Source organism: Engystomops pustulosus, chromosome 8, assembly GCF_040894005.1.
Source record: "Engystomops pustulosus chromosome 8, aEngPut4.maternal, whole genome shotgun sequence".
In the NCBI taxonomy this organism is placed as follows: Eukaryota; Metazoa; Chordata; class Amphibia; order Anura; family Leptodactylidae; genus Engystomops; species Engystomops pustulosus.
The window spans coordinates 82,244,489-82,270,566 of record NC_092418.1 but is presented as its reverse complement, the minus strand read 5'-3'; the positions used below and the strand labels follow the sequence as shown (position 1 = coordinate 82,270,566).

The 26,078-nt window shown below is 42.3% G+C and overlaps 2 protein-coding genes across 11 annotated transcripts in view; one reads left to right on the top strand and one right to left on the bottom strand.

Annotated features, from left to right (window-relative positions):
- DIP2A (disco interacting protein 2 homolog A) overlaps positions 1 to 16,177 on the top strand; it is a 54,246-nt gene extending 38,069 nt beyond the window's left edge. For 5 of the 8 annotated variants that reach the window (XM_072121511.1, XM_072121507.1, XM_072121510.1 and 2 more), the window contains 31 exons: positions 299 to 390; positions 1,526 to 1,636; positions 1,723 to 1,846; positions 2,037 to 2,146; positions 3,369 to 3,471; positions 4,585 to 4,649; positions 4,731 to 4,824; positions 6,008 to 6,127; positions 6,534 to 6,648; positions 6,753 to 6,892; positions 6,973 to 7,109; positions 7,195 to 7,275; positions 8,188 to 8,315; positions 8,790 to 8,904; positions 8,988 to 9,189; positions 9,267 to 9,376; positions 9,467 to 9,547; positions 9,825 to 9,948; positions 10,373 to 10,494; positions 11,106 to 11,217; positions 11,349 to 11,458; positions 11,548 to 11,678; positions 11,829 to 11,997; positions 12,187 to 12,357; positions 12,517 to 12,546; positions 12,864 to 12,925; positions 13,003 to 13,060; positions 14,578 to 14,652; positions 14,745 to 14,919; positions 14,998 to 15,121; positions 15,211 to 16,177. In XM_072121511.1, the coding sequence (XP_071977612.1) occupies positions 299 to 390; positions 1,526 to 1,636; positions 1,723 to 1,846; positions 2,037 to 2,146; positions 3,369 to 3,471; positions 4,585 to 4,649; positions 4,731 to 4,824; positions 6,008 to 6,127; positions 6,534 to 6,648; positions 6,753 to 6,892; positions 6,973 to 7,109; positions 7,195 to 7,275; positions 8,188 to 8,315; positions 8,790 to 8,904; positions 8,988 to 9,189; positions 9,267 to 9,376; positions 9,467 to 9,547; positions 9,825 to 9,948; positions 10,373 to 10,494; positions 11,106 to 11,217; positions 11,349 to 11,458; positions 11,548 to 11,678; positions 11,829 to 11,997; positions 12,187 to 12,357; positions 12,517 to 12,546; positions 12,864 to 12,925; positions 13,003 to 13,060; positions 14,578 to 14,652; positions 14,745 to 14,919; positions 14,998 to 15,121; positions 15,211 to 15,463 (3,644 nt within the window). In that variant the 3' untranslated portion in view covers positions 15,464 to 16,177. Of the gene's footprint in view, positions 1 to 298; positions 391 to 1,525; positions 1,637 to 1,722; positions 1,847 to 2,036; positions 2,147 to 3,368; positions 3,472 to 4,584; positions 4,650 to 4,730; positions 4,825 to 6,007; positions 6,128 to 6,533; positions 6,649 to 6,752; positions 6,893 to 6,972; positions 7,110 to 7,194; positions 7,276 to 8,187; positions 8,320 to 8,789; positions 8,905 to 8,987; positions 9,190 to 9,266; positions 9,377 to 9,466; positions 9,548 to 9,824; positions 9,949 to 10,372; positions 10,495 to 11,105; positions 11,218 to 11,348; positions 11,459 to 11,547; positions 11,679 to 11,828; positions 11,998 to 12,085; positions 12,358 to 12,516; positions 12,547 to 12,863; positions 12,926 to 13,002; positions 13,061 to 14,577; positions 14,653 to 14,744; positions 14,920 to 14,997; positions 15,122 to 15,210 lie in introns of those variants that run through there. The other 3 variants (XM_072121509.1, XM_072121513.1, XM_072121514.1) reach the window with 3 other exon arrangements.
- PRMT2 (protein arginine methyltransferase 2) lies at positions 15,810 to 25,011 on the bottom strand. 3 transcript variants are annotated; one of them, XR_011849430.1, is made up of 9 exons: positions 23,930 to 25,011; positions 23,191 to 23,379; positions 22,470 to 22,631; positions 21,563 to 21,727; positions 20,259 to 20,434; positions 19,905 to 20,034; positions 19,684 to 19,821; positions 16,590 to 16,758; positions 15,810 to 16,516 (listed from the first exon to the last, which is right to left on the bottom strand). XR_011849430.1 is itself a non-coding variant. In XM_072121515.1 (9 exons), exons 1-9 carry the CDS (start codon positions 24,629 to 24,631, stop codon positions 16,484 to 16,486), a joined length of 1,860 nt encoding a protein of 619 aa, XP_071977616.1. In that variant the 5' UTR covers positions 24,632 to 25,011; the 3' UTR covers positions 15,810 to 16,483. The 3 variants fall into 3 exon arrangements, 2 of the variants coding, with proteins under 2 accessions (XP_071977616.1, XP_071977617.1); XM_072121515.1 differs by having other exon boundaries at positions 19,688 to 19,821; XM_072121516.1 differs by lacking the exons at positions 19,684 to 19,821; positions 19,905 to 20,034.
- Between the last annotated feature and the right edge of the window lie 1,067 nt (positions 25,012 to 26,078).

Below are 26,078 nucleotides of genomic sequence, written 5' to 3'. Positions count from 1 at the left end.
AGTGGCCTGAGCTCATGGCACCTATCCTTCCCCAGAACCTCTCTGATTTCTGAACGACAACTGAAGTGCATGATAGGAGGACCACAATAGATTTTGCTCAGAGGGGGCATTGGAGCTCTGGGCATTGCCTCTGAAGTGGTCAATTGGAGTCTTTAGACATGGATCCCTTGGTTGCGCCTAGAGAGATCTGTACTCTTCCCCACCCTCTTTATAGCTCTGTCAGGTCAACAGACATGTCTTTTTAATCTCCTATCATCTGTTTTGACTTTTTTAATGTACTTCTGTGTTTTTATTTTAGGTAAATTGTGGAGTCGAAGTGTTAAGCTTGCATACACTCTCTTACACAAACTGACCAGCAAAAATGATTCTCTCCTCAAGCCAGGAGACAGGGTAGGTAAATATATACCGTGTAACATACCCTAGGCCATTTCATTGCTTCTATGGTGTCAAGAGAAACAATAGTTCTAGATACTTGGCTTAGAGGCGGCAAGAAGTAAAGCAGGTGCTTGACCTGAGAGGCCGGGCATATGACTATGTATGGACAGTGTCATGTGATCAAGTCATGCGCTGCCCGTGACTACCAAGCTGCTACAGAAAGCTTTTCTGATCTTCAGTGGGTTTTTTTTTCACGCCCGTTTTACCCCCAAAAAACATGTGACTGGCATCTGGACTTGTTTACATGTGCATTGTGGCCTACTGTTAGGATTTTAATATGCACTGTCGGCATGTTGAGTGTCTCATGCCTATTACTTATAAAAGTCAGTGGATTTTGCTTGTACCAATAGTTCAATTTGTTCCTTATCAACAGGAAGGGGATAACAAGCTGATCAATGAGGGTCTATCTGCAGGTGTCCCGTTCTTACAATTGAATACTCCACCCAAAAAGTATGCGAGTGATGAGGGTAAAAAGCGTTATGCAGCACTCGCGTAGACCGTGAATGAGAGTGCTGTAGATGGCTGAACCTTTCAACAATTTTTGGCACTCCAATACTATTTAATGGAGCTACAGGACGCCTTCTTGTCCTGTCCCTTCACCCATTATTTACAACAGGACCCCTAATTTCTGAGTTGCTGGGAATTGTAATCTCGTCACTAATGGGGGTTCCAGCAGTTGGACCCTCACTCATTAACTTGTTATCCCCAATCCTGTGGACATGTATTAGTCAGCCTAAGTGTATGTGTTTGCAATAGAAACTGAAGCATCAGACACTTGTGGTGAACATAAATTGAGCAGGTTAAAATTCTTCATGCCCAATCCTTTTCCATCTAGCCCCCGAATCTATTAAAGTTGTTTTTTTAAAAAAGTTTAATGACCAGATACCACTATGAATTTACTATCATTCACATATACATTTCCATCAATAACTTAGTAGTTTTGGGGGGACCTTGCTCTAAGACCATGAAAAATAAATATTATCCACATGTAAATATTATATTGTGTCTTGATCCACCATACAGTGTCTCCTCTTTTATACTACTACTTGTTTTAGGATTGTTAATCGGACATTTGCTGTTTGTGTTGCAGGTGGGTCTTGTATTTCCCAACAGCGACCCTGTGATGTTCATGGTAGCATTTTATGGTTGTCTTCTCTCAGACCTTATTCCTGTGCCCATTGAAGTGCCACTGACTAGGAAGGTAATTTGGAAGAAGAAGCTGTTTCTATAAAGCTATAATAACATAGCTGGTATAGGCAGAGACATTTATACTTTGCTGTTTGTCAGGATGCAGGCAGTCAGCAGATCGGCTTCCTCCTGGGTAGTTGTGGGGTCTCCCTGGCTCTTACAACAGATGTATGTCAGAAAGGACTACCCAAAGCCCAGACGGGAGAGGTGGTGACATTCAAAGGTAAATGTCTAGTCTGTTCTATCTGGTTTTATAGGAAAAATATTGTTGTTGGAAAACTGTACATCTTAAAAAATCTAATGTTGACATTTCTGATTTGGATCCAAGTATGTTAAAATTACCTGAAGGGTTTATTGGTAAATTATCTGGGAAGGATTAGATTTATCTGTAATCATTGTTGCTTTCTTCTAAGGTTGGCCCCGTTTGGCATGGTTTGTCATTGACGGAAAGCACTTAATGAAGCCTCCCAAAGACTGGTATCCACATATCCGAGATGCCAGTAATGATCCTGCTTATATTGAGGTAAACACATCGATAAATGTTTTATTGCAGGTTGGACTGTTTTACAGAAAGTGTGAAGGCATATGATGCGGTGTCTGCAGCTTAGCTTGAATGTACTAGCAGTGATACCTCAGATCAGATGGTCATGATATTGACTAGGAATATTCCTAAATTGTTGGTTATCACACAAACATATACCGGGACCCAGGTGTAGCACACGTTCGGGTGCAGGGTTGAGCGCTCCTCACCCCTCCCCTCTCCAAGGTGAGACGTGTTGCTTGGCCGTACATGCTTTATCTTCTTTCCAGCTATGGTACGGTGACATGTGTGTATTCCCTGTATCACACTGTGCATAATGAACTTTGGTGGCCGAATGCCAGCTGCTGTTCACAATGCACTTCTATGGTGGCTGTTTATACGGCTAGCATAGTGCCACCATGTACGGTTGTGTGAAAGGGACCTATGGTGAAGATCTCTTATATACGCCTCTTCTTCTTGATAATCTTCTGGCAGTAGAAGAAAAGCAGATGGAGGGGAATAATAAACATTTGCAGGAACAATGTTTGCTTGTATGCGCTGCATTGTTCAAAACTGTTATATTTAATGAAAATTTTATGTATCACCTGCATACGGTATATGACAAATGAGTTGATGCTTGAACCCACACCGATCATTAGAACAGGAGCCGCAAGTCCCCAATTCCTCCTGACTGTGGGGAGATGTTTTAAGGGTGTGGTGGTCAAGCAAGAGATCCGCCACTTCAGTCTAAGACTTTATTCCGACAATTATGCTGATACTTGACCTTAAAAAGCATCCATTTTTCATGGCCCAGTAACCACAGTGTGGCATCCTTTTTCACTGATCTTCATAAACTAAATTGTATGACTGATCTGGAAAAATGCACCAAATTAGGATAGACTCCATACTAGTTTTTAACTTAACATATACTCCATCTGTGTGCATAGATCCATAGAATAGCATTATTTTTTTTATGCAGCTGTGTACTGTCCAATAAAAATAACGGATCCCAGACGTTCGTGTGAATAAAGGCCTTAGACTATGGGGCAGATCTTCTGCTTCCACGTTTGTTATTTATTGTCAAACCTCTCCATAATGTGGTTATGCAGCAGTAAGTGTGTGGCCCTTGTCCTGAGAGAAAGATGGGTCTGCCAGCTCTTACTAATTCCACAATACTGTAGTTTAATACATTACATACTCATTCCTAAACCTCTCTTATCTGCAGTACAAGACCAGCAAAGAAGGCAGCACTATGGGTGTCACAGTGTCTCAGTCGGCCATGTTGGCGCACTGTCACGCGCTCACACAAGCATGTGGCTACTCAGAAGGTGAGTGATTCAGATGTGGTTGTAGGTAACCATATATTCAGTGCTTTTATAATTATGAAATGCCTTAACAAGGGGCACCAGTACCTGCATCTACATCACGTGCTACTGGACATGTATGTTATCATCATATTGTAGTCACTAAGATCATTAGAATCAATGTTCAGGAGCTTCTGCTTTCTGTCCAAAATCTATTACCTAGTATTGATACGAATGTGTGACCCTGTTCTATTATATCTGATGAATAGACATTACATTAAAGTAAATGGGTTTGAGCTGCTGTACTAAACACAACCCATGGAACAACTTGTTGTGATGCCTTTCTTAACGTCTTCCAGTCACAAGGTCTGAGGATAAAAGGAGACCAACTTTTATCTATGTCACAGTAACCCAGCCGTTTTACTGTGTGTCCTTGTCCCTCACAAAAATTATTATTGTCGTTGCTGTTATCTGTATATTTTAACCCATTTCAATCAAGCCATTACTTACACACTTCTATCACACAATCAAGAAGTGGAGTAGTTGTGTTCAAAAGCATGTTGAATATTGTAATCTATTGCCAAAATTGTACTTTCTTTCATGAATTTTTGGTTAATAATCCAGATACAACTTAAATTGTAGTTTATACTGAGCAGAATATCGCATATATCTAGAGATGAGCGAGCACTAAAATGCTCGGGTGCTCGTTATTCGAGACAAACTTTTCCAGATGCTCGAGTGCTCGTCTCGAATAACGAGCCCCATTGAAGTCAATGGGAGACTCGAGCATTTTTCAAAGGGACTATGGTTCGGGAATAAAATGTGTTAATTAATTGAAAAAGAATGTCTTCTGATAAGTGATCAGATGTATGCAAACATCTGCAATCTATTCTTCACTGTGTTTTTCACTGTGTTTTTCACTTAAATGATCCTGTGTACACTGTGTTCACTGTTTTTATTCTATTCTTCATTGTTCTTCACTATGTTTTTTTAATTAAATGCTCGATCTCGAGCAGGGGAAATACTCGTCCGAGCAACGAGCCGTTTCGAGTACCTTAATACTCAAACGAGCATCAAGCTCGGACGAGTATACTCGCTCATCTCTACATATATCCTATCTATTGCTTTCTTTTCTAGCTGAAACCCTGATTAATGTCCTGGATTTCAAGAGAGACGCTGGTCTATGGCATTCTGTGCTGACGGTATGCACCCTCCTGACATAACATAATATAATTCTGCTATATCCAAGAGTTGTCCAATAATGTGTATCACTTCTCTTCTAGAGTGTTATGAACCGCATGCATGTAGTGAGCATCCCATACGCTTTAATGAAGGTGAATCCACTCTCATGGATTCAAAAAGTTAATGCCTACAAAGGTATGATCTTTGTGTGTCTATGAAACTGTAGCTGGAGAGCGGTATACTGTTGGCATCTGTTCATACTGGTATATGTCACATTTCTATATTGATAGAGAGTAAGTGGAAACAAAATATATATAGTTAAATATATAATCACAGTTTATCAATTAAAGGGAACCTGTCACCAGGGATCTCATTTTCACTATAAACAGGTTACAGAAGCCCATTACAGCTGCATTGCAAATATCTATTTCTGCATTCTCTAAGGAATTGCATTACAATATAATTGTGTGTTCCTTTTGTGTGCCTTGCACCCTGACAGAATCCTCTGTGTAGTCCCAGGAGTTGGGCTTTGGTTTGGGTGCATTTCAAAAAAACATGTGACTTGTCTGTGCTACAGACTCCTCAGCTCTCAGCCCCCACCTTTGTGCTCCTGTACAGCTCCTCCCTCTTGCTCATTTACAGCGCTCACAGCCTGGTGAGCTGACATCAGTGGGGGAAGGAGGAGCTGTACAGGAGCACAAAATTGCTGAGGGCTGAGGAGTCTGCAGCACAGACAAGTCACGTGTTGTTTTTTTTAAATGCATCCAAACCAAAGCCCAACCCCTGGGACTACACAGATGATTCTGTCGGGGTGCAAGGTATGTTATTACACACAATTATATTGTAATGAAAATGCTTAGAGAAAGCAGAAAGACATATTTTCAGTGCAGGTGTAATGGGCTTCTGTAACCTGTCTTTAGTGAAAATGCGGTCTCTGACAGGGCTCACTTTAAGGACTGCCTATATGATACTCCTAAACCCTTTTTATGCTTGCCTACAATAGTAGTCTGTGATTATACCATCCTGGCCTTAATCTGCCCATACGCTTGCCATACAGGGAAAGGGGAGAAAGTCGCTGCCAGACGCCCCTGCTAGCAGATTGTACTAAGCACAACAGGGCTGGGCATTAGAACGCTACAGCTTCTTAGGTTTAGGTAAATTGGGAGATTGTTCTAATTTGTAGGGACACCTGAATCCAAAAGGGTCATCATTTTTGTTATCTTAAACTTGCAGAGGCCAAGAGCCCTAAAGCTATGCAACTTGACATAAAAGTTTGTGTGAGGATAAGTTTTGCTGGAAAGTTTTTTCTTTTTGTTTTTTTTTTTAAATCATTCTAGAACAGGATTTCTTCCTACTAACATTTTGCCTCTCCTTGCAGCCCGTGTTGCACTAGTGAAGTCCAGAGACATGCACTGGTCTCTCCTAGCACAGAGGGACCAGCGGGACGTCAGCCTTGGTTCTCTGAGGATGCTCATTGTGGCCGATGGAGCCAATCCATGTAAGTTTATTAGATACTAGCTGCTTAAGATCCATTAAACTCCAGTTATTTAATATGGAAAGGTCACACTGGTTTGTAAACTCCCAATTTAATGTAATATGGGCCTTTGTATTATACTTTTAGCCAAGTATTCTCAGACTAAGGCTGCATAAACACAGAAATATGCATTTCACTGCCACATGGACAATGTTTGTCATTGGTGGATGAGCTCTTTACATGTGCCAATGACAATAGAAATAGAAATGCCCAGTTTACCTATAGGAGCAGGAATAGGACCTGCTGTATAATTTGCAGCCTGCTTGGGGCCCCAAAACTTCATCCCCATAGAAATATATGGGGAGATATGTCAGCACACGTACAAAAAAGCATGTGCATGATGCCTAAAACCTCATTTCTATTCCCACAGGGTCTATATCTTCTTGTGATGCCTTTCTTAACGTCTTCCAGTCACGAGGTCTGAGGCCAGAAGTGATCTGTCCTTGTGCCAGCTCAGCTGAAGCTCTCACAGTGTCCATGCGCAGGTGATTTCTACCATCAACTGTGAATAGTGAATGTTTTGTGTCCTTCTATAGTTTACTACTTGCCCTTTGGTCATCTTGAACTTCTCTCATTTTGTTACTTTCAGACCCCCAGATCTTGGTGGAGTTCCTCCTGGAAAGGTGGTTCTGTCAATGAACGGGTTGAGTTACGGTGTCATTCGAGCTGACACGGAGGAGAAATTGTCGGTCCTTACGGTGCAGGATGTGGGACAAGTAATGCCTGGAGGTAAGAGAGGGTATAGTAATATCTCAGGTCCTGTAGGTCTTGAACTTGCATGAAGTACTAATGCAGATTCTCCTCTATAGCCACCATGTGTGTAGTGAAAATGGAGGGGTCACCATATCTGTGTAAGACAGATGAAGTTGGAGAGCTGTGCATCTCCTCTAACTCCACTGGCACTGCATACTACGGTCTTCACGGCATTACCAAGAATATCTTTGAGGTATGTGATCTTGAGTAAATATGTACGGATCATCTCCATGTCTTATTGTGTGATCTTACCCTTTTAGTTTTCTTTTGTCTTTTAGACAACGCCTCTTACTGCCAATGGAGATCCTGTCTCTAGCCAGCCATTTATTAGAACTGGGCTTTTAGGCTTCATTGGTCCGGTGAGTATTGCTCTATTTTAGATGTTCTTTGTTACAGTATTAAGAGTATAATTGTTCATTTAGTTTTGTAATTTTTTTTTCCTCTTAGTGTAATACATTCTTAGAGGGGCAATTCACTTTAGTTCATAGTATGCTGCCCCTTCAGTAAGATGTCACTCTCCCACATACTTACATAGCAGTTTTAAAGGTTTCAATTTTAGTTATCCTCTATTCACAGGATAACAAGTTGATCGATGAGGGCCCTTGTAATGGGAACTCTAGCAATCCGGAAAGCGGGGATCTCGTTATCATTAATGGGTGGAACAGAAGGACAACCGTGTGCCCTGCCGCTCCATTCAGTTTTATGGTAGTGCTGGAAATTGACTAGCACAGCGCTCCACTATCACCAGCACTCCCATTCACTGTCTATGTGAGGGCTGGAGATGACAGAGCAATGTGCTCAGCAATTTCTGACACTACCATAAAATTGAATATAGCATGCTTTTCCTGCTTCTCCACCCATTAGAGAGAATGGGATCACAATGGCATCCAGATTGCTGGAGGTCCCAGTAGTTGGACCCACATGTAACAACTTGTTATCCCTATACTGTGGATAAGGGATAACAGTTAGTACAACCCCTTGAAAGGAAGTCTGTCCATTGACTTTGTTTTATTTATTCACTCCCATCCGTTATATATAAATTGGATGACAACCAGGGCAATCACATTCCTGGCAAGTGCTTTGGTTACTGCCTACTGGTGCAGCATGACGCCTCTCCCTGTGCCCTCAAACTTGCCATCTAGTTGGCTTTTTTCATGCAAATGTCAATTACTTGTTACACAGATCCCTACCATCATCTGATGGATCCCTTTTAAGTATTCTTTAAGTTGTCCATACTTGGTTTACTGATTCAGATCTTTTTCCCCTTGCAGGAACGTTTGGTTTTTGTTGTTGGAAAAGTGGATGGTCAGATGGTCATAAGTGGTCGCAGGCACAGCTGTGATGATGTAGTAGCCACAGCCCTTGCGGTAGAACCAATGAAATTTGTTTACAGAGGCAGGTAAGAAAATGAAGTGTAAAGGTATTAAACAAGACAAGGAATGCATTTAGTGCATGTAAGGAATTAAATAATTTTTGTGAATATACAGGTCTCCTAGCAAGAGACTCTGCTTTCTCGGACCCTATATGATTAACTGTTGTTGCCAGCCAAGTCTTATTCTTTGCACACATAGAAAAGCATAACTAGAACCAGCATGAACTACTCTTTGCACCCGCTTTCTGTTCTGAGGTTGTTCTTCTTAGGGCCATGTGTGCTAATAGGCGTAGTTCCCAAATCTGGACAACCCATAAAATAAACCTGATGTCACGTTTTTCACATGGTGGTTTGGAACGTGATGCAAACGCTGCTACTACAATCACAAGTAAACACATTGTTAATGTTTGATCGTAGCAGTAGCATTTCACACCGCAGTGTGTGAACAGGCCTTTAGTGAGGAGATATTAATGTGGGGCTGGATGTTCTGCTCTCTGTTAGGATAGCCGTGTTTTCGGTGAATGTGCTGCACGACGAGAGGATAGTGCTAGTCGCAGAGCAGCGTCCAGACTCCTCAGAAGAAGACAGCTTCCAGTGGATGAGCAGAGTACTGCAGGTAATTCAGCAGATTTTGGTTAAATTCTGGACTGAAGCCAATTGTTTGGCACCTGTATTACCGCTTTATTTCTATACCCACAGGCAATAGACAGCATTCACCAGGTGGGTGTGTACTGTCTGGCACTTGTGCCTGCCAACACTCTTCCCAAAGCACCTCTAGGTGGGATTCACATCTCAGAAACAAAGCAACACTTCTTGGAGGGTTCTCTACATCCGTGTAATGTTCTCATGTGCCCCCACACGTGTGTCACCAACTTGCCAAAACCAAGGCAGAAACAGCCAGGTATGTAACGTGATTCTTACATCAACTACTTTCTATTCTTTTTGGTTACTTTAATATTTTTTTGGTTGTTGTCTTAGATGTAGGTCCTGCTTCCATGATTGTGGGGAACTTAGTGGCTGGGAAAAGAATTGCACAAGCTTGTGGTAGGGATGTCTCCCAATTAGAAGACAACGACCAGGCAAAGAAGGTATAACCAGGAGTGCAGGCTCAAAGGCTTGTATTTTTCGTACAATTACTGAAACCTTTAATTTTTAATGTCTTCTTTTTGTGGTTGCAGTTCTTGTACCTGGCTGATGTCTTACAATGGAGGGCACAAACCACCCCTGATCATCTTTTGCTTCTTCTGCTCAATTCCAAAGTAAGAATTTTTATTTATAGATTTTAATAAAGTCCTGAAAGATATTTCAAAGAATAAAAAGTGGACATTGGATGAATAACCTAAGACAATCGCATATGAAGCTTGATGTATTGATAAAGTTGTTGTATATGTGAAACTGTATAGTTAAAGGTCTATAGGTCTGGAGTTGTGGACAGTGCTGTGCATAGCCTACAGGGGGAGATCCATTGTGTTGTACTTTTTACTGTGATTCTTGGAAGCTTAAACGAATGTCTGCATTCTCTGTTACCCTCCACAGGGCGCTGTGACCAGCTCCGCATCCTGTTTGCAGTTGCACAAGCGAGCAGAACGTGTTGCTGCTGGGCTGCTAGAGAAAGCTCGTCTCAGTGTAGGAGATCACGTGGCCCTGGTCTTTCCTCCAGGTGAGACCAATGACATCAACTTATACGGTAATGTTCACACATGGCGTTTTTAGTTAAGTTTTGAAATGCAATTCAAATGCAAACGCTGATGGTATATGTGTTTCCACTGAAACCCATGCAGTCAGAAATTAACAACACGTGTTTTGTAGTGGTTAAAGGAAAAATATGTGGTGTTTGTTACCAATGATATGCGCTTCAGTGCAAACGCAGATGCATTCAGGCTGAGCCCCTCCTTGTGGTCCTTAAATTGCGTTCCAAGTGCCATGTGTGAACGCAGCCTATGAGACTGTTGAACAAACCTCCTGAATACCTCCTGATCCCCTGGTCAACTGGTAGATGTTTTTTGTCTACCACAGCTGTAAACTGAAAACTGCTACTTTCTATACTTTACTATACTATACATATATTTCTTTGCTTTATTTAGGTATTGACCTTATTGCTACATTTTTCGGTTGCCTTTATGCCGGTTGTATTCCCATCACCGTGCGTCCACCTCACCCGCAAAATCTTGCAACCACTCTGCCTACTGTGAAGATGATTGTAGAGGTTAGTGAGTGCATCCAGAGTGTTTTTTTTTTATTTTTAAATATTCCTTGTGCATCTGATGTATAGAAGTATATAGAGGCCGCCGAGAAAATGGCTAGTTCGTGTCCGTGAGCCCTAACACATACAAATGTGGTTGGTCGGTGAATCGTGGGCCTGCAGTGTTTGGCATTTATGGACCAACCATAGTGCTAGGGACAGGACCTGGAGCATCAATAATTATGTACTTCACTATCAATTCTTACCCATTTATTATCAGTAGAGATGAGCGAGCCAAACGTTCCCGCTCAAGTCGTCCGCCCGTCCCAGATGCATTGCTAGATTGGCCAATCATTGCCAGGGCTAGAAGCATCAATTTGCCTCATTGGCTGTTTGGCCGGCATTGCAGCAATACTTCCGGGTCAGGCGGCCGAAACTTAATGGTAACCTCAGGTCTGCTCATCTCTAGTTATCATGGCAGCTAATGTGGGATGATAAATTTGTCACATCTTTAGACTAGCTCAAATTTACACCACATATCAGCATCACCAATAAAATGTTGGCTCATGGCGATGGTCTTTGTGGGACATTCCTCAGCTGTAGTGCATTTATGGCTCAATACTTGCCGTTCACAGGTCAGTAAGTCCGCGTGTATCCTCACTACACAAGCAATAATGCGTCTGCTAAAATCAAAAGAAGCTGCTGCTGCTGTCGACATCAAGACTTGGCCGACCATTCTAGACACTGGTAAGTCATAATAGAGAACATGGGTACAAATTACTATGTTTTACCTGGTGTGATTGTCAATTGCGAATAATCTTCAGGAGTTTGTGGCGTATTATTGGCAACACTAAGTCCCTTTTTTCATGTTTCTACAGAAGACATGCCGAAGAAGAAAATCGCTCACATCTTCAGGCCCTCATCCCCAGACACCTTGGCATACTTGGATTTCAGCGTGTCTACCACAGGGATCTTAGCTGGAGTGAAGGTGAGGGAGGAGTACAGCTATTTAACGGTCTCATCTGCATTCTATAAAGTGCGTCTTTGTGAAATAGTTTTTCATGATTTCATCTGCAGATGTCCCATTCAGCCTGCAGTGCCTTATGTCGGTCCATAAAACTGCAATGCGAGTTGTACCCATCACGGCAGATTGCCATCTGTCTAGACCCGTATTGTGGTTTAGGATTTGCCCTGTGGTGCTTGTGCAGGTAAATGCTAATTTTCAGTCTTCATTCGTAGTAGTAACTTTTTTCAGTACTCGCATTGCCTGCAAATGGTGTCTATATAGAGTAAAAGGAAGGGAGGGGTTCTCCTTGGTTGTATTCGGTGTACACATTACATATTCTTTCTTTGTACAGCGTTTACTCTGGGCACCAGTCTATCCTTGTCCCTCCTCTGGAGCTGGAGACTAATGCATCCTTATGGCTCAGTGCAGTTAGTCAATACAAAGTTCGTGTCACTTTCTGCTCTTATTCAGTCATGGAGATGTGCACCAGAGGCTTGGGCACACAGACTGGCACCCTCAAGGTAAGGATCTATTCATGAATGTGTCAATCTTTTCTGGCTTTCTTTCCTCATTTTGTCCTAAACCAGTCTTTTTTGCTTACCTCCCCAGCTCACCTTTTTGTTACATACCGTATTTTCCGTTTCTTTCTATGTGTTTTTCCTTTCCTAAACCTTAAATCCTTTCCCTGATGTATTCATTCCCTTGCCCAGTCCCGGGGTGTGAACCTGTCCTGTGTGCGTACGTGCATGGTGGTAGCAGAAGAGAGACCACGGATCTCGCTCACGCAGTCCTTCTCGAAGCTTTTCAAAGACCTGGGACTGTCCAACCGGGCAGTAAGCACCACATTCGGCTGTCGGGTCAACGTAGCCATTTGTTTACAGGTAAGCTTGTTGGGTTGGCTTGTTGATGTCTGTACTGCATATAGTTGAGTCAATGTGGAGCTGGTAATGTCTTCTGATAAGTTTCTCAGCCTCTGTGTACTCCCGCTGTCACTGTCATACCATTTGGTCTCTCACTTTTCTTTGTGGTTCCTCTTTCAGCCCAACAGACTGGGCAAGCTTGCTGATCAGGTATGGGGTCTGCATGTGTGTGCTGACATGCTAGCTGAAGCGTGCTTTGCTCTGGGCTCCGCTGGGCAGTGTATGTCAGCACAGGAGTGGCAGAAGGGGTCTGTGTTAGCGTTTTAGGTGGGAGCTGATTGAGATTAGGGAGTGGTGATTAGATAGAGATATATGTAAGGCAGAAGCAGCTGTAGTCCAGGACTGTACACCATGTGCTTTTGAGACAGTGTTTTGTAATGCTTCTCACCTGCATGGCTGTCCCTGCTCCAAGTAACGCTTCACTCGTTTATCAGATGGGAATAAAATAAATAATTGCTATTTTTCAGGGCACTGCCGGTCCTGACCCTACCACTGTCTATGTGGACATGCGAGCTCTGCGACATGACAGGTACCAGCAGTCACCCACAACCTATTTACATGTTGTTTCTTACTGCTTCCTTTTTGACTCTTTTCTCTTCTCTTAAGAGTGCGATTGGTGGAAAGGGGGTCACCACATAGCCTGCCCCTCATGGAATCTGGAAAGGTAAAATTCTGATTAGTAGTTTTTCCTTTTGGTTATTGCATATCACTTCGATATCCTATAATTTTAAAACCTTAATGACCAGGCCATTTTTTGATTTAGCATTTTCATTTTTCACTCCCAGCATTCAAAATGTATAGCTTTTTTTATTTTCCATGTAAAGAGCTGTATGAGGGTTTGTTTTGTGCGTAACATATTGCACTTCCCAATGCCAGTATTTAATATTCCATGCCAAGTACTGGGAAGCAGGAGAGAAAAAATTCCAAATGCAGTGAAATTGGTGAAAAACCGGATTTGCGCCATTCCAAATGACATGTCTTCTTTATTTTTTAAGTCGGTACAATCACAGGGTATTTTTTTTAAAAAAAGAAAACCTTCTTTACAAAAAAAAAAATGTCTTTGTTTCCCAATCTTCTGGCACTAATAACTTTTTTCATACTTTGGTGTACAGAACTTCACACATCATTTTTTAAGGAAATTTTTAGCAATTTCTTTGCTATAATTTTGGGGACTGTAAGAACTTTTTATACATTTTTTCATATGTTGCAAAATGGCGATGTGTTTTTTTTTAAATTTGTTTATTTTAAACTTTTTTTATTTTATTTCTTTTTTTTTTTTTTTTTTAATTTTCGTTTTCAGCCCCCTAGGGTACTTTAACCCTAGGTTATTTGAGTGATCTTGCCATCTACTGCATTATGGCAGTAGATGGGGATTTTACATATCATCTATTACAATGTGCTACTGGCTGTTAATGTACACAGCCTTGGGTCTGATTGTCGTTCCCAATGACATCACAGGAAGCAATGATTTCTGACACGATGGGGGCACACATCGATAAGGGGTTAAGGGCCTGATCTCCCGGATACCTAGTTACCTGGAGCAATAGAGGCCCTTTTACACACGCGTTTCGGAGCTTTGCTACCTGCACATGGCGTATAATTTAGGTTACTACACCTCCTAATTCACGTTTATGGGCTCATGCATACGGCCGACTGAGAAGCAAAAGAAAGACTAGGTCCTATTCCTGCCAGAGGCTGCGTCACACAGAGTCTACTTCTATTGTCATTTGTGTCCTGTACAACTGCACACGTGTGCAGGTTGCCCGAAGTTCATAATTTCAAGCGCTTTTCTGTCAGAGTTTGTTCATGGTGTCAGTTTTTCGTGTGCCTTTTTGATCAGTTTTTACTGCGGTTCTAATGCAAGTGAAAAATAAGTGATGAATATGCGCTCTGATTTCTATGGCAAAGGATCTGTCAAAGATGTATTGCATTGAATGTATCTCAGCGAGCAATGCATTTTTAATGCATCCCCAGACTTGTATAGGGAATTTTTCTCAGGTGTTAAACACATTTCTGGAATAGACCATTAAATGGATAATTTTTCATTGTAAGTCCTGAACATCAGAAAAGAACTCTTGTGTGAATGGGCTCCACCCCCCCCCCCCCCCACCATAATAAAGTAGCGGATCCCAGATCTCCTGGTGGATATTATTATATTAAATTTGCATATTTACCTTCCAGATTCTTCCTGGTGTAAAAGTCATTATTGCACACACAGAGACCAAAGGACCCCTCGGAGACTCTCATTTGGGAGAGGTTTGTAATGAAGTCCAGTTTGAGTTCACATGTGGTTCTTTCCAATCAGTAATTTTTATAGTTTTTTTTTCTTTTTTTTTATATTTAACAAGGTTTGGGTTAGCAGTCCACACAATGCTAATGGTTATTATACCGTGTATGGAGAAGAAGCCCTGCATGCAGATCACTTTAATGCAAGACTCAGCTTTGGAGACACACAGACGGTCTGGGCACGGACAGGATACCTTGGCTTTCTCCGCAGGACTGAGCTAACAGATGCCAGCGGAGGTAAGAATGAAATATTAGCATTATGAGAGGATGTGTAGAAGATGCATGTCACAGTGACTAACCATGACTGATTTACAGAGAGACACGATGCGCTGTATGTGGTTGGCTCTCTCGATGAAACATTGGAATTACGTGGTATGAGATACCATCCGATAGATATAGAGACGTCTGTGATTCGATCTCACAAGAACATTGCTGAATGGTGAGTTTATAGCGTGGGATGATTCCTTGAATAGCACCTTGTGCAAGTTGTAAACCCACTTGTAATTTTTCTTCTTTTTGCCTTACCAGTGCCGTGTTCACATGGACTAACCTCCTTGTAGTCGTCCTGGAGTTAGATGGGCCAGAACAGGAGGCTCTTGACCTAGTGGCCTTGGTGACCAATGTAGTTTTGGAGGAGCACTATCTAATCGTTGGAGTTGTGGTGATTGTAGACCCAGGTGTAATCCCTATTAATTCGCGAGGAGAAAAGCAGCGTATGCATCTACGTGATGGATTCCTTGCCGATCAGCTTGATCCAATCTATGTGGCGTACAACATGTGAAGCAGGGAAAAGCTGCTTCCTGCCTTATCCGACTACATACTGGGTGCTGGGAATAAATCGAGCTAAACGGAGGAGACCTCATACTACTTCCATTCATTGAGGTGCTGGATTGCTGCTGTCTTCCTTCTCAAGCGTCTTCTCGCCACCCAGGAGTGTTCCTAGTCACAGATGGAGGGAGAGATGCCCTCTTCATGCCAAGAATGTTCACAACAGAATGTAATGAATGAACTTAAACCTCTTACTGTGGCACTGGATGTAGCTTCCTAAACCTTCCTCCCCTTCAAACGCAGTGTTCCCTGTGCAGCGTACGTTCTGCCTCATGTGTTGTCGCCTTACAGAGCTCAAATCCATGCAATAATGTGAATCTTTGGATCTCCTAAACCTGAGCACATAGATTTTTTTTTTTTCCCTTTTTTATTTTATCTAGTGTTTGGGGAGGTGGGAAGGTAACCTATGTCCAACCCTGGAGCCAAGATGGACTTTTCCAAAGTGTGAACGTTCACCAGCCCTTTGTGAGCTGCTACTTCACTTCTCATCACTGACTGAATGTAATTATGTACAGAGACTATAATTTATTATGTGCATCAGCCTAAAGGATGTCCCGACTGGTTCTGAGCAAAAAGGGACAGGACCACTTCAATTTTAACACTGTAGTTTTTATAACAAACAAAAAAGAGAACAAAAAAAAAAAATAACTCCATTAAGCACTACAGAGCCTGACAGTTACCTGTGATATTACAAAAATGATAAAAAGCACATTAAACATTTTAAAAATGTCCTTAGTGTCCGTCTTCAGCCGTATGCGTCTTGTTATCATATGTTAGGTTTTGGTTTGCATCGAGCTCAGATATGGGTGACCTGCTATTCTCCATCTGTTGTGAAATTACAGGTCCCAGCGTGCACCGGTTTAGGTTCAGCTGCAAAAATCAAAATGCAAAAGCACTGACCTAGAATCAGGTGATGGCTTTGGTATCTAGCTGAACGTTCAGCTATCATTTCACCTGGTATCTGAATACCATGTCACCTCCAGATGGGAAATACTTTGCAGCCATTCTGCCATAAAAAAAAAAAATTCAGAATCAGATGATAACACGGTGGCTCTTGCTGTGTGCAGGAAGGTACTCACTTGTTCTGTGTTCTGTGATGGACTGGTAATAGACCAGGTTATAGTAACAGATAAATGACGTCTCCAAATAGGATTTCTTGTGAATACTGCAGAGCCGGCGATCTTGTCACCAGTGCGGACTTGCATAGGCTGGTCCAGCATGAAGAGCGTGTGCTTCCAGTGTGTGAGCCTTGAAAACAAGGGAATGTGATTAAAGGGATGTGTCTGCAGACCTCTCAGGGCGCGTTCACACGTTGCGTTTTCATTGCGTTTGAAACGCATATACAACAGCTGAGGAGAGGTAATTTGCCTAATTACATTACCGTTTGTTTGTAAACGCAATGTTATCGCATGCATTAACAAAACGCATGAGTTAACACTTTGTTAACTCACGTGTTAACATCACGTTTACTATGCATTTTGTAAACGGAAATGTTAACATTGATGTAATTAGGCAAATCACCCCTCCTCAGCGATGAAAACGCAGGTCAAAACGCAACGTGTGAACGCGCCCTCAGGGTGCGGTCACACATTGCGTTTACTGCATGCGTTTAAAAACGCATTGCTACAGCTGAAGGGAGATTTACCTAATTAAACAGCACGCATGCGGTTGTTAACACGTTTTGTAAACGCAGGTGTTAACAGCTGTTTAATTAGGCAAATCTCCCTTCAGTTGTAGCAATGCGTTTTTAAACGCATACAGTAAACGCGACATGTGACCGCACCCTCAAAGTGGGTACTAGCTGCACATGTCAATAATTTACCACTGATCACAAGTGCCATTTGGGTAGGGCCCTGGGACACTGATGTGTCCTTATCTATTGAGTGCTCTGTAGCAATCTCCTGATTTGACACTAGAGCTGTCACGTGAGGAGAGGGGTATAAGAACCCAGAGGGCACTGCATAGGAAATAACCATCCAGATATTGTATAGGTGGAAATCATAATTGCTTTCTTTGTTATCTATCCAGCAGTTTTGCCAGCTCAGTAAGGCAATAGGTGGGTTTCCGATACAAAGTAAATTACATATTAAGAATACTGATTCGTACAATCTCTGTAAGGTTATGCAAAGATTAAATAACATTTTAACATAACTGGTGATTATATGTAGTCTAATGGCACCCACACACTGGGGGCTATTTTTAAGACTGGTGTTATAATTGCGAGTGGAGAAGTCTCCACCAGGATTTCTGATATAGGGTGATCGCACATGTGGCATTTTGAACGCGTTTTTGGCCCGTTTTTAAGCAGAACCCTTAAAAAATGCATGCATTTTTGAACAGTTTGAATTAAGATAATTGGTCAAACCTGTCAAAATCGGATGTGGTTTTTTGATGAACTGCTTAAAAACGCGCCAAAAGCGCCACTATTGCCATCACACATTGTCTTCCGCTAGTTTTCCAGCAGAGGCTATGGGAGCGTGAACTCCCTGACCCGCAGCATTTACCAAAGTGGAGTGCTGGGTGAAAATTGCTGCAAAAGAGGTTTATGTTCCTTCTCCTTCAGAAAATAAATAAAGAATAAATTTCCCCCACCAATCACGGATCATCTAGAGTCAGTCGTGTGTCACAGGCTGACCACCCTACAGCTACGGGAATCCGAAGGGTGATGGCACACGTGGCATTTGGAACCGGTTTTTGGGCCGTTTTTAAGCAGTCCATAAAATGCATGCATTTTTTGAAAACGTGTCCGTTTTTGATAGGTTTGACCAATTATTTTAATTAAAACTGGTCAAAAACTGATGCGTTTTTCAACAGACTGCTTAAAAACAGGTTCATAACGCCACGTGTGCCATCACCCTTACCCTATATCAGTGATGGTGAACCTTTTGCAGACCGAGTGCCCAAACTACAACCAGAATCCACTTATTTAACATGAAGTGCCAGCATGGCATTTCAAGTAGTAACTTGTTGGTACTTGTTCTTCAACATCATTCAACTGTATCGGCCCCCTGAGGCCACCAATACAGTTGAAAGAAGGTGAACACATTCAGACTATCATTGTAGCTTCTCTCCGGGAAGAATGGTGGGTTGAGCAGGATGACCTCCAAGACAATGCAGTTCTGTCAACACCTTCTCACTTTTTACTGCAGTTCCAAACAGCCAATGAAGTGTCACTTTAAAAGCGCTGAGAGCAGCATCTTTTAAGTTGCTTGGGACTGCAGGAAGATTTGGTCCTGTTTGGTGAAATTGGGGCAGTGGCCTGGGTGCCCACAGAGAGGGCCCTGAGTGCCACATCTGGCACCCGTGCTATAGGTTCGCCACCACTGCCCTATATGGATCAGGGGCCTAACTACAAGCATAGCAGCCATAGCAACTGCTGTGGGGCCCATGGTGTCAGGGTGCCCCACCCTCTGGGGTATTGGGTATGTATATGCTCTGTCTGTGTATATGATATGTATGTAAATATGGTGTTTATATACTGTGTGTTATTGTAACTCACCATGTGTGAGGATACAAATATGTATTTTGTTTTTAAAGGGGTCCCATTCAGAAGTCTGCTGTGGGGCCCTGCCTCTCCTGGTTACATCCCTGACACGCATATATGATGGAAAGAGCTTTGTGAAATACTGTAATACTTAGAACTATCTATAAATGCAGACATTTATGACAAAGTTTGCTTAAAAGGTTATTCCAGTCATTCCACATAAACCCCCCTACTGCAAAACTTTGGAGGTTGGACACTTTACTGCCTCTTTTATTTTGTTCTCTGGAGTAAAGAGCTGCTGCTAGGGCTGCATTCACATTGCATCCTCCAACACATGTGTGCTCTGACAGCAACAACATGCGTTTTAACAATTGCTAATCATTATTAGTAATGTTAAAAAGTGATACACATGTGAACACATGTGTATTACACCTGGAGAGGTCTAGGTGTGTAATGCAGGTAACAGAGACACTTTGTTATGCTGTGACAAGCCTCAGGACAATAATACAGCTGTATTCTGTGGTGGGATACACGTTCTAGACGTCACAATAGCTCCAGGGGCACCAGCTGCACGCTGTGGGATGCTGGTGAGTATGCCAGTATAGTCTGCACCCAAACTAACAAGACTGACACACCGTACCTATGTCACTAGTGTGGATGTTTTAGATGAAACCTTTTAAACCTCTTACATACGGGTTGAAAGGTCCAGTATCCAAATCCACCTGCTCTTGGCTATCAATGTTCTGGAACTGGACACTGAACCAGGCAGTAAGTCCATGAAATGTGCCATCACAATCCACGTGGAATTGAAATTCGCTGCTCATTCTCTAAAGAGAACACAAAAAAAAAAACTTTGTCTAATTCAATAGTATAGTCAGTAAAAAAAAATCTAATAAACAAATTCTTTCACCTCTAGAGCCTCTATTTTTATTGTCTTTAAGTTGACATCTAGCAGGGTACAAGGCTGCGACAGACAGTCCTCCGGTTTCAATACATAATCTGGTTTTGGTGTGGAAAAAAACTCTTGAACAGCCATCGGTCTGCGGTGGAAGAAAGGTGTGAAGATTAGTGACGTGTAACATTGTCTACACTACTTTTATATGGGCTCTTAGTTCATCGATCAGGCTGCTCTATCCTCAAGCTGAAGCTAAAGGGGTGCAGTGGGTTAATTTGTCATTGTTGTGTTGCATAATTTATAGTATTTCAATATTACTTTAACAACCCATATCATGGACCCACATTTTACCTTTTTAATAAAACTTACTTCAGGCTACTAAAGTTCAGGCCATAAGGAGAGTCCCAGAAATGGACTCTAGAAGAATATTCTCTGTCTGCACAGCACGGCACCATGTGGATACGAGCAGTGCTGGGCCACATCACTCCATCTTCCTTCAGCCAAAGATCACGAGCTAAGAGGACGGATTCCAGCATGAATTCAAACTGTAAACAGAAAAGGTTGAAATGGGTTTGACGTGGAAGAGAATGATAAAAATAATGAACAATGACATCCATGTGGAGACACATTTAAATGACCACTTTTCTCAGATTCAAAGGAGTATTGCAGGCTCCTTTAACACTAGGACCAAAGGACAGGTCTTTGGTCCTTGATAGGTCAGGGACAGCCTTCATTCATATCACTTTGTTGCTCTCTTTCCTAAGGATACGACGGGAGGATTTCCAACATATCCATACAAAGGCTACAGTATATCCCCCTATATGCTCATAAAGTGGAATATGTTCTCCTGTTCCATCCCGCCCCCTGAAAGCAGGTGGAGAAGTGACATCACTGTCCTTATATGGACTATTACAACACTGGGGAACTCACAGTGTGTACACTCAACCCAAGGTAAAGTATAGATGCCATACAGTTGCATCCGTATACCCATAGGCCATTTAAGACGCAATTGAGTGTATACCGTGGGTGATTTCCTGGATTATATGATGAATGTATTGAAAAAAAAAAAAAAAAAGATGTAAATGTAACATAACCCTTAAATCAGCTCCGCAACAGCTAAGCCTGCATTGTGGCAAATACACTATGCATAGAGCGGTCTGCTTCTTGCTCCAACCACAGTGTAGCAATGAAACATTACTGATGCTGTTCTTCTGGGGTATCAGGTGTTCTATACTAGTGACCTATCCTATCAGGGGCGTAACTACAGCCATAGCAGCTGCTATGGGGCCCGCAGTGTCAGGAGGCCCCGTCATCCGACCTGACACAATAAAGAATGGAGGATGTGCACCATTATATCTATATTGTACTACACATGTCTAGCATAATATGTATATAACATATACTGTGATGTATATATGCAGTATCTGTGATGTGTATATGGTGTCTATATACACTGTATATGAGTATGTTGCATAGGGCACTGTATGTATGTGTATATGCACATGTATATTTATGTGTGATTGTAACTCGAATGTGTGAGTATACTAATATGTATATTTTTTAAGTGGCTAGGGGGCCCCACACAGTAGCCTGCTAGTGGGCCCTGTCTCTTCTAGTTACACCACTGTATCCTATGGTACATAACACATTGCGGAAAGAAATGTGAATCATACCAGCAGACACGTCCCCATCCACTCAGACACAAGGACATCAACCTTTGTAGGCAATTGCAGTTCTTCTGCCCTCTGACCCAGAACCTGGATGACTCTTGAGTATCCATTCTCTTCTACCAGTTTGCGTGTTTGCTCAACAATGTCACTTGCTTCCACTGCATACACCTATAAGAAACAGTGTTAGGATGGAAGTGCTAACACCACTGTATCCCTTAAAAGCTTCACAATGCACATTGAAAGTCAGCGCCACTTTTCTCTGAATGTTGTCACAGGAAAAATATTTGGTCTGTTTTCTGTAATAGTATTCCCTCTGTCATCTCAGCAGAAAGAAACACTGATTTCAGCCTCTCTACTAGAAATTCTCTAGATGCGATTACAATGAGATTGATGTCAGGAATGGAACGACAGGGATCTCTCCATTTATACTACTGCACAGGGAAGACTAACCTCATTCTAGGGTTCAGTTCAGTCCCGTGTTGGCGAGCCCCATTAGGAGAGCTTAACGGGAGCTAAAAATTATCTTACACTACAGAACGCTTCCTTTATTAATACAAGCAAAAAATACAGGCTTCTGTGCTATGTTTTTTTGCTAATTGAAAAGGGAACAGCAGGTCTGAACTTAGCGAAACAGATGGCAGAGAATTGGATTGTAGATTCATTGTTTTCTTGTAGGCCTAGCTAAACATGGAGAAGACAGCCAAGGACAATAACATTGAATAAGAAACATGATAGGTCTATCAAAAGGTGTCCCAACACCTTGTATACAAAATAAACTTAGTGTAGTCTAACCTTTTTATTTCTAAAAATTACAATATGAAATTACAACACAAGGTTTCTTTGTAGTCTGTCACTATGAAAACATGCGCAAAAATAGTATTGTAATCATACGTAAAGAATAACTACTTACGACCTCAGGTTCTGACAGCTGTGCACAGAAGAAGCTTATGATCCCAGTTCCACATCCCAGGTCTAGAATACGTTTCCCTTTCAGAGCCTGACTGTTTTGCATTATGACGTTTCTGTAGGACTGGGTGCGTGGCTGATCAGACAACATCTCTAAATGCAATTTCTAGAAAACAGAAATAAAGAGGGTGGAATTCAGCAGGGCTTGTGCATAAGTTTTCTGGTGTACAAGGCATGAAATTGCACCCATTCCCCCTCTTACAACACCTCCACACCAAGTGGTCTTGAAGGGGAGTGCGGCCAGCGACCTAGTGGTAGGTGCACAGAGTTCCCATGCCTGAGCACTATCCATTGCATGCTAGACAGGTGAAGAACTGTCCACAGTACAACTCCAGACGGATGGATCAGGAGGACGGAGCCTTCGGATAGATCTTGTGTGTGTCCCAGGGGGCGGGACTGCATCATAATTTCCCCCAAAAATGTAGGCAGGTTGCCCAAAAGCGATTTCAGTAATTTTCTTTGTGCGCTGGCAGGATTTCCTGGACCTAACCCCATATCACTGAACTCAACTCAACGTGTCAGGTCAACCAGTGTTTGAGGTTCCGGTCTAGGAGATTGCGCCAGTGCATGGAGCGATTTTCTCAAACCAAACTAGTTTCTGGGCAATCGGCCTTATAGTTCTGGTTTTTGTATTCATATGTATAAACATTGAAAAGGTGCCTCACCAGTGTCTTGTAGCTTCCATAATATTCTTCATCCTGCCATGGGTCATCTACATCTGAATCTTCTTCCTCACACGCTCCGTGTAAATAATTCGCTGGTACATACCCACAGTGACCATTATGCTCAACCCACCACCACTCCCCTGTCACTGCATTAAGGAGAAGAACCTTGTCTCCCTGTGAAAGACTCAACTGCAAACATAAAAAAAATATTACAAATAATTAATAGAATATTCACAAACAGTAAACCAGCAAGTCAGAAGAGAAACCAAATTCTACAATACGGTGCACATGTTATAAATGCAGTAAAGACTGGAGATTAGTCTATGTTGAAAAGAGTTGGATACTTTCTTCTTTTAAGATTACTCTTAATTAGCAGACTTCAGATAATTACAAAATGGTAAAAAGAAAGAAATCTGGTGCTCCTGTGCCCACACTTCTACGGATAAGATGCAGGATATAGACTCCCTATTGCCTATTCCAGTATATAGGAGAGGACTGCACAGCCGTAGGATTTCCAGGGGTCTGAAGACATAACAAAATTTAAGGGCTGTAGTTCAAATCTTCTCCAGATAACTCGAGGACTATACAGAGACAATGGTCAAAACATGAATGCCAAAGAGCACATATTATCGCTGTGATCCTCACAACCGCTCTAACTAAAAGCAAACAGTATGAGCTGAAAAAAAAATCATAGTATTAAGTAGGAAAAAGAAGACAATTCCCAATATACCACCCATACCTGCGTGTCATCAGCAGCTACAAAGTCACACATGGCTATGAACTCATTGGTGCTGAAGTCCACATTTGGATAACCCCCAATACTAGCCTCTGGACAGGGCGCCGCCAAGCGAGCAGTTTCTGGAAACTTCTCATAAGACATTTCAGCCTTGTACACCTTTGTTTGCCAGGACCTATCTAAACTTTCCAAAGGATCCCTCTCCCCTTCTTCTCCCAGGTCCTTAGTATCATCCTGACCCACATCTCCTTCCATGGACCGCTGTGTCAAGGAGTCTCTTGTGAGATCCCTCCCCTGTAAGTCCTCTCTCACAGCACAAGCACATGCATTTCTGGCCATGTTTTTAGCAACCAAAACCCCAACATCACCAAGAGTCTCATCCTTAACTCTTTCACTACCAGCTGGATCCCATTCTCTGTTATTTGTGCTCTGACCTTCTTCAGCCACCTGATAGCAACTTCCATGAATCTTCTTCTCTCCACATCCCCCTGGATGAGGCGCGGTCTCTGTCCATGTGCAATCCCTTTCTCTATGGTCAGTGTTATGGGGTAGTATGAGTTTTGTTGTGTTTTCAGACAGCTTGTTCTGTATCTCTTGCACTACACACAGCATATCCTCCATGTTATCAGTAGTATAGCTCCTGTCCTCACCTCCATTATAACCCCCGCTCTCCTCCTCTGCTTCCCTCACCTTATCATCCTCCATTACAGTATAGAGACAACTTAATGCATGCACCCTATATCTATAGGGAGCTACAACATGGCTAGCACCCACATAAGCCACTACCTGAACCAAACACTATCTATACCATGGTGCAGCCATTTTCAGCTATGCAACACAACAGTGCACCCTAGACCAACCTGAGTGCACCCTCTACAAGTCCCAATGCCGTCTACGCACTAAAGTACATTGTTTCTCATACACCAACTACTAAGGAAACCCTTCACCAGTAACATGCTGCTTAAACTTCATCCTCCTCTCTTTGCCCAAGGCGGAAGCTTCAAGCTCGGATATCATTCACACCCGCGGCCCCAGCGGTAAATTACTCAGCAGTAAAGAACCATGGGAGTTGTAGTTCTAAGACTCAATGCACTGCGCATGTGCAAACAACTTGTACGGTAAGAGACGCGCTGTAGCGACCCCTAGTGTGCGTCTTGGACACGGCTACTGCTTTCTTGCTTGCTATGTGTAATACTGATTAATGTTAACACAAATATAGAAGTTTATATAAATGACTGGTCAATTGATATCTGTTTAAAATATATTAAATTTTTTTACCTTTTAGGGGGGCGGGGCAGGGGAGTTATGCATTTCAAAAATACAATTAATGTATAATAATAAATTATAAACTAAAATAATTTATATAGAGCCATTATATATTACGCAGCACACATAGAACTACAGAACTGCCATGTTGGGATAAATCCAACACATGGCGCAAGATTGTCAGAACAAACCATAAAAATGTGGTGCAATCTGCAGGCAGCTTATTATAGAGCAAGTTATACTGAATCTTTCCTCACTAACATTTATATAAATCTACTCAGCTTCTCCTCCGGCATTTTAATTACTACTAATAGGACACCATGTACAATCCACTGAGCTCCTCCTGCTGTATAACATGCTGCCTGCAGATAGGACACTAGTGATGGGAATTCCGGCTCTTCTTAGTGAGCTGGCTCATTAGGCTGCATTCACTAAGAAAAGATGGCTCCTATTGCATGTATACTAGGGAGGTGCAGTCCAGCCAATACCCCCACTCCACACCACTTTTAACCCGATTGTATCCGGTTCAAGGGGACGTGGTGAGCCGGTTAGGGGACACTGGTTAGGGGCAGGGGAGCCGGCACTTAGAGCCGGCTTGTTTACGAACGACACATCACTATAGGACCTTCTGCTGAGCCTCTCCTGATATTTAATATGCTGCTTACAAATAGGACACTACATACAGTCTGCTTAGCTCCATAACATGCTGCTTGCATATAGGACACTATGTACAATCTGCTGAGCTCCTCCTGCTCTATTACATGCTGCTTGCAGATAGGACACTATATACAATCTGCTGGGCTCATCCTGCTCTATAACATGCTGCCTCCAGATAGGACAATGGGGGTCATTTACTAAGGGCCCGATTCACGTTTTTCCGACGTGT

Coding starts and splice junctions, on each gene's coding strand:
- PRMT2 (XM_072121515.1), bottom strand. CDS start 24,631: ATGGAGGATGATAAGGTGAGGGAAGCAGAGGAGGAGAGCGGGGGTTAT. Junction 20,035..20,258: donor CTGAACTTTAGTAGCCTGAA/GTAAGTTTTATT, acceptor CTTCCACCGCAG/ACCGATGGCTGTTCAAGAGT. Junction 16,759..19,687: donor GATACTGGACCTTTCAACCC/GTATGTAAGAGG, acceptor CTTGTTTTCAAG/GCTCACACACTGGAAGCACA.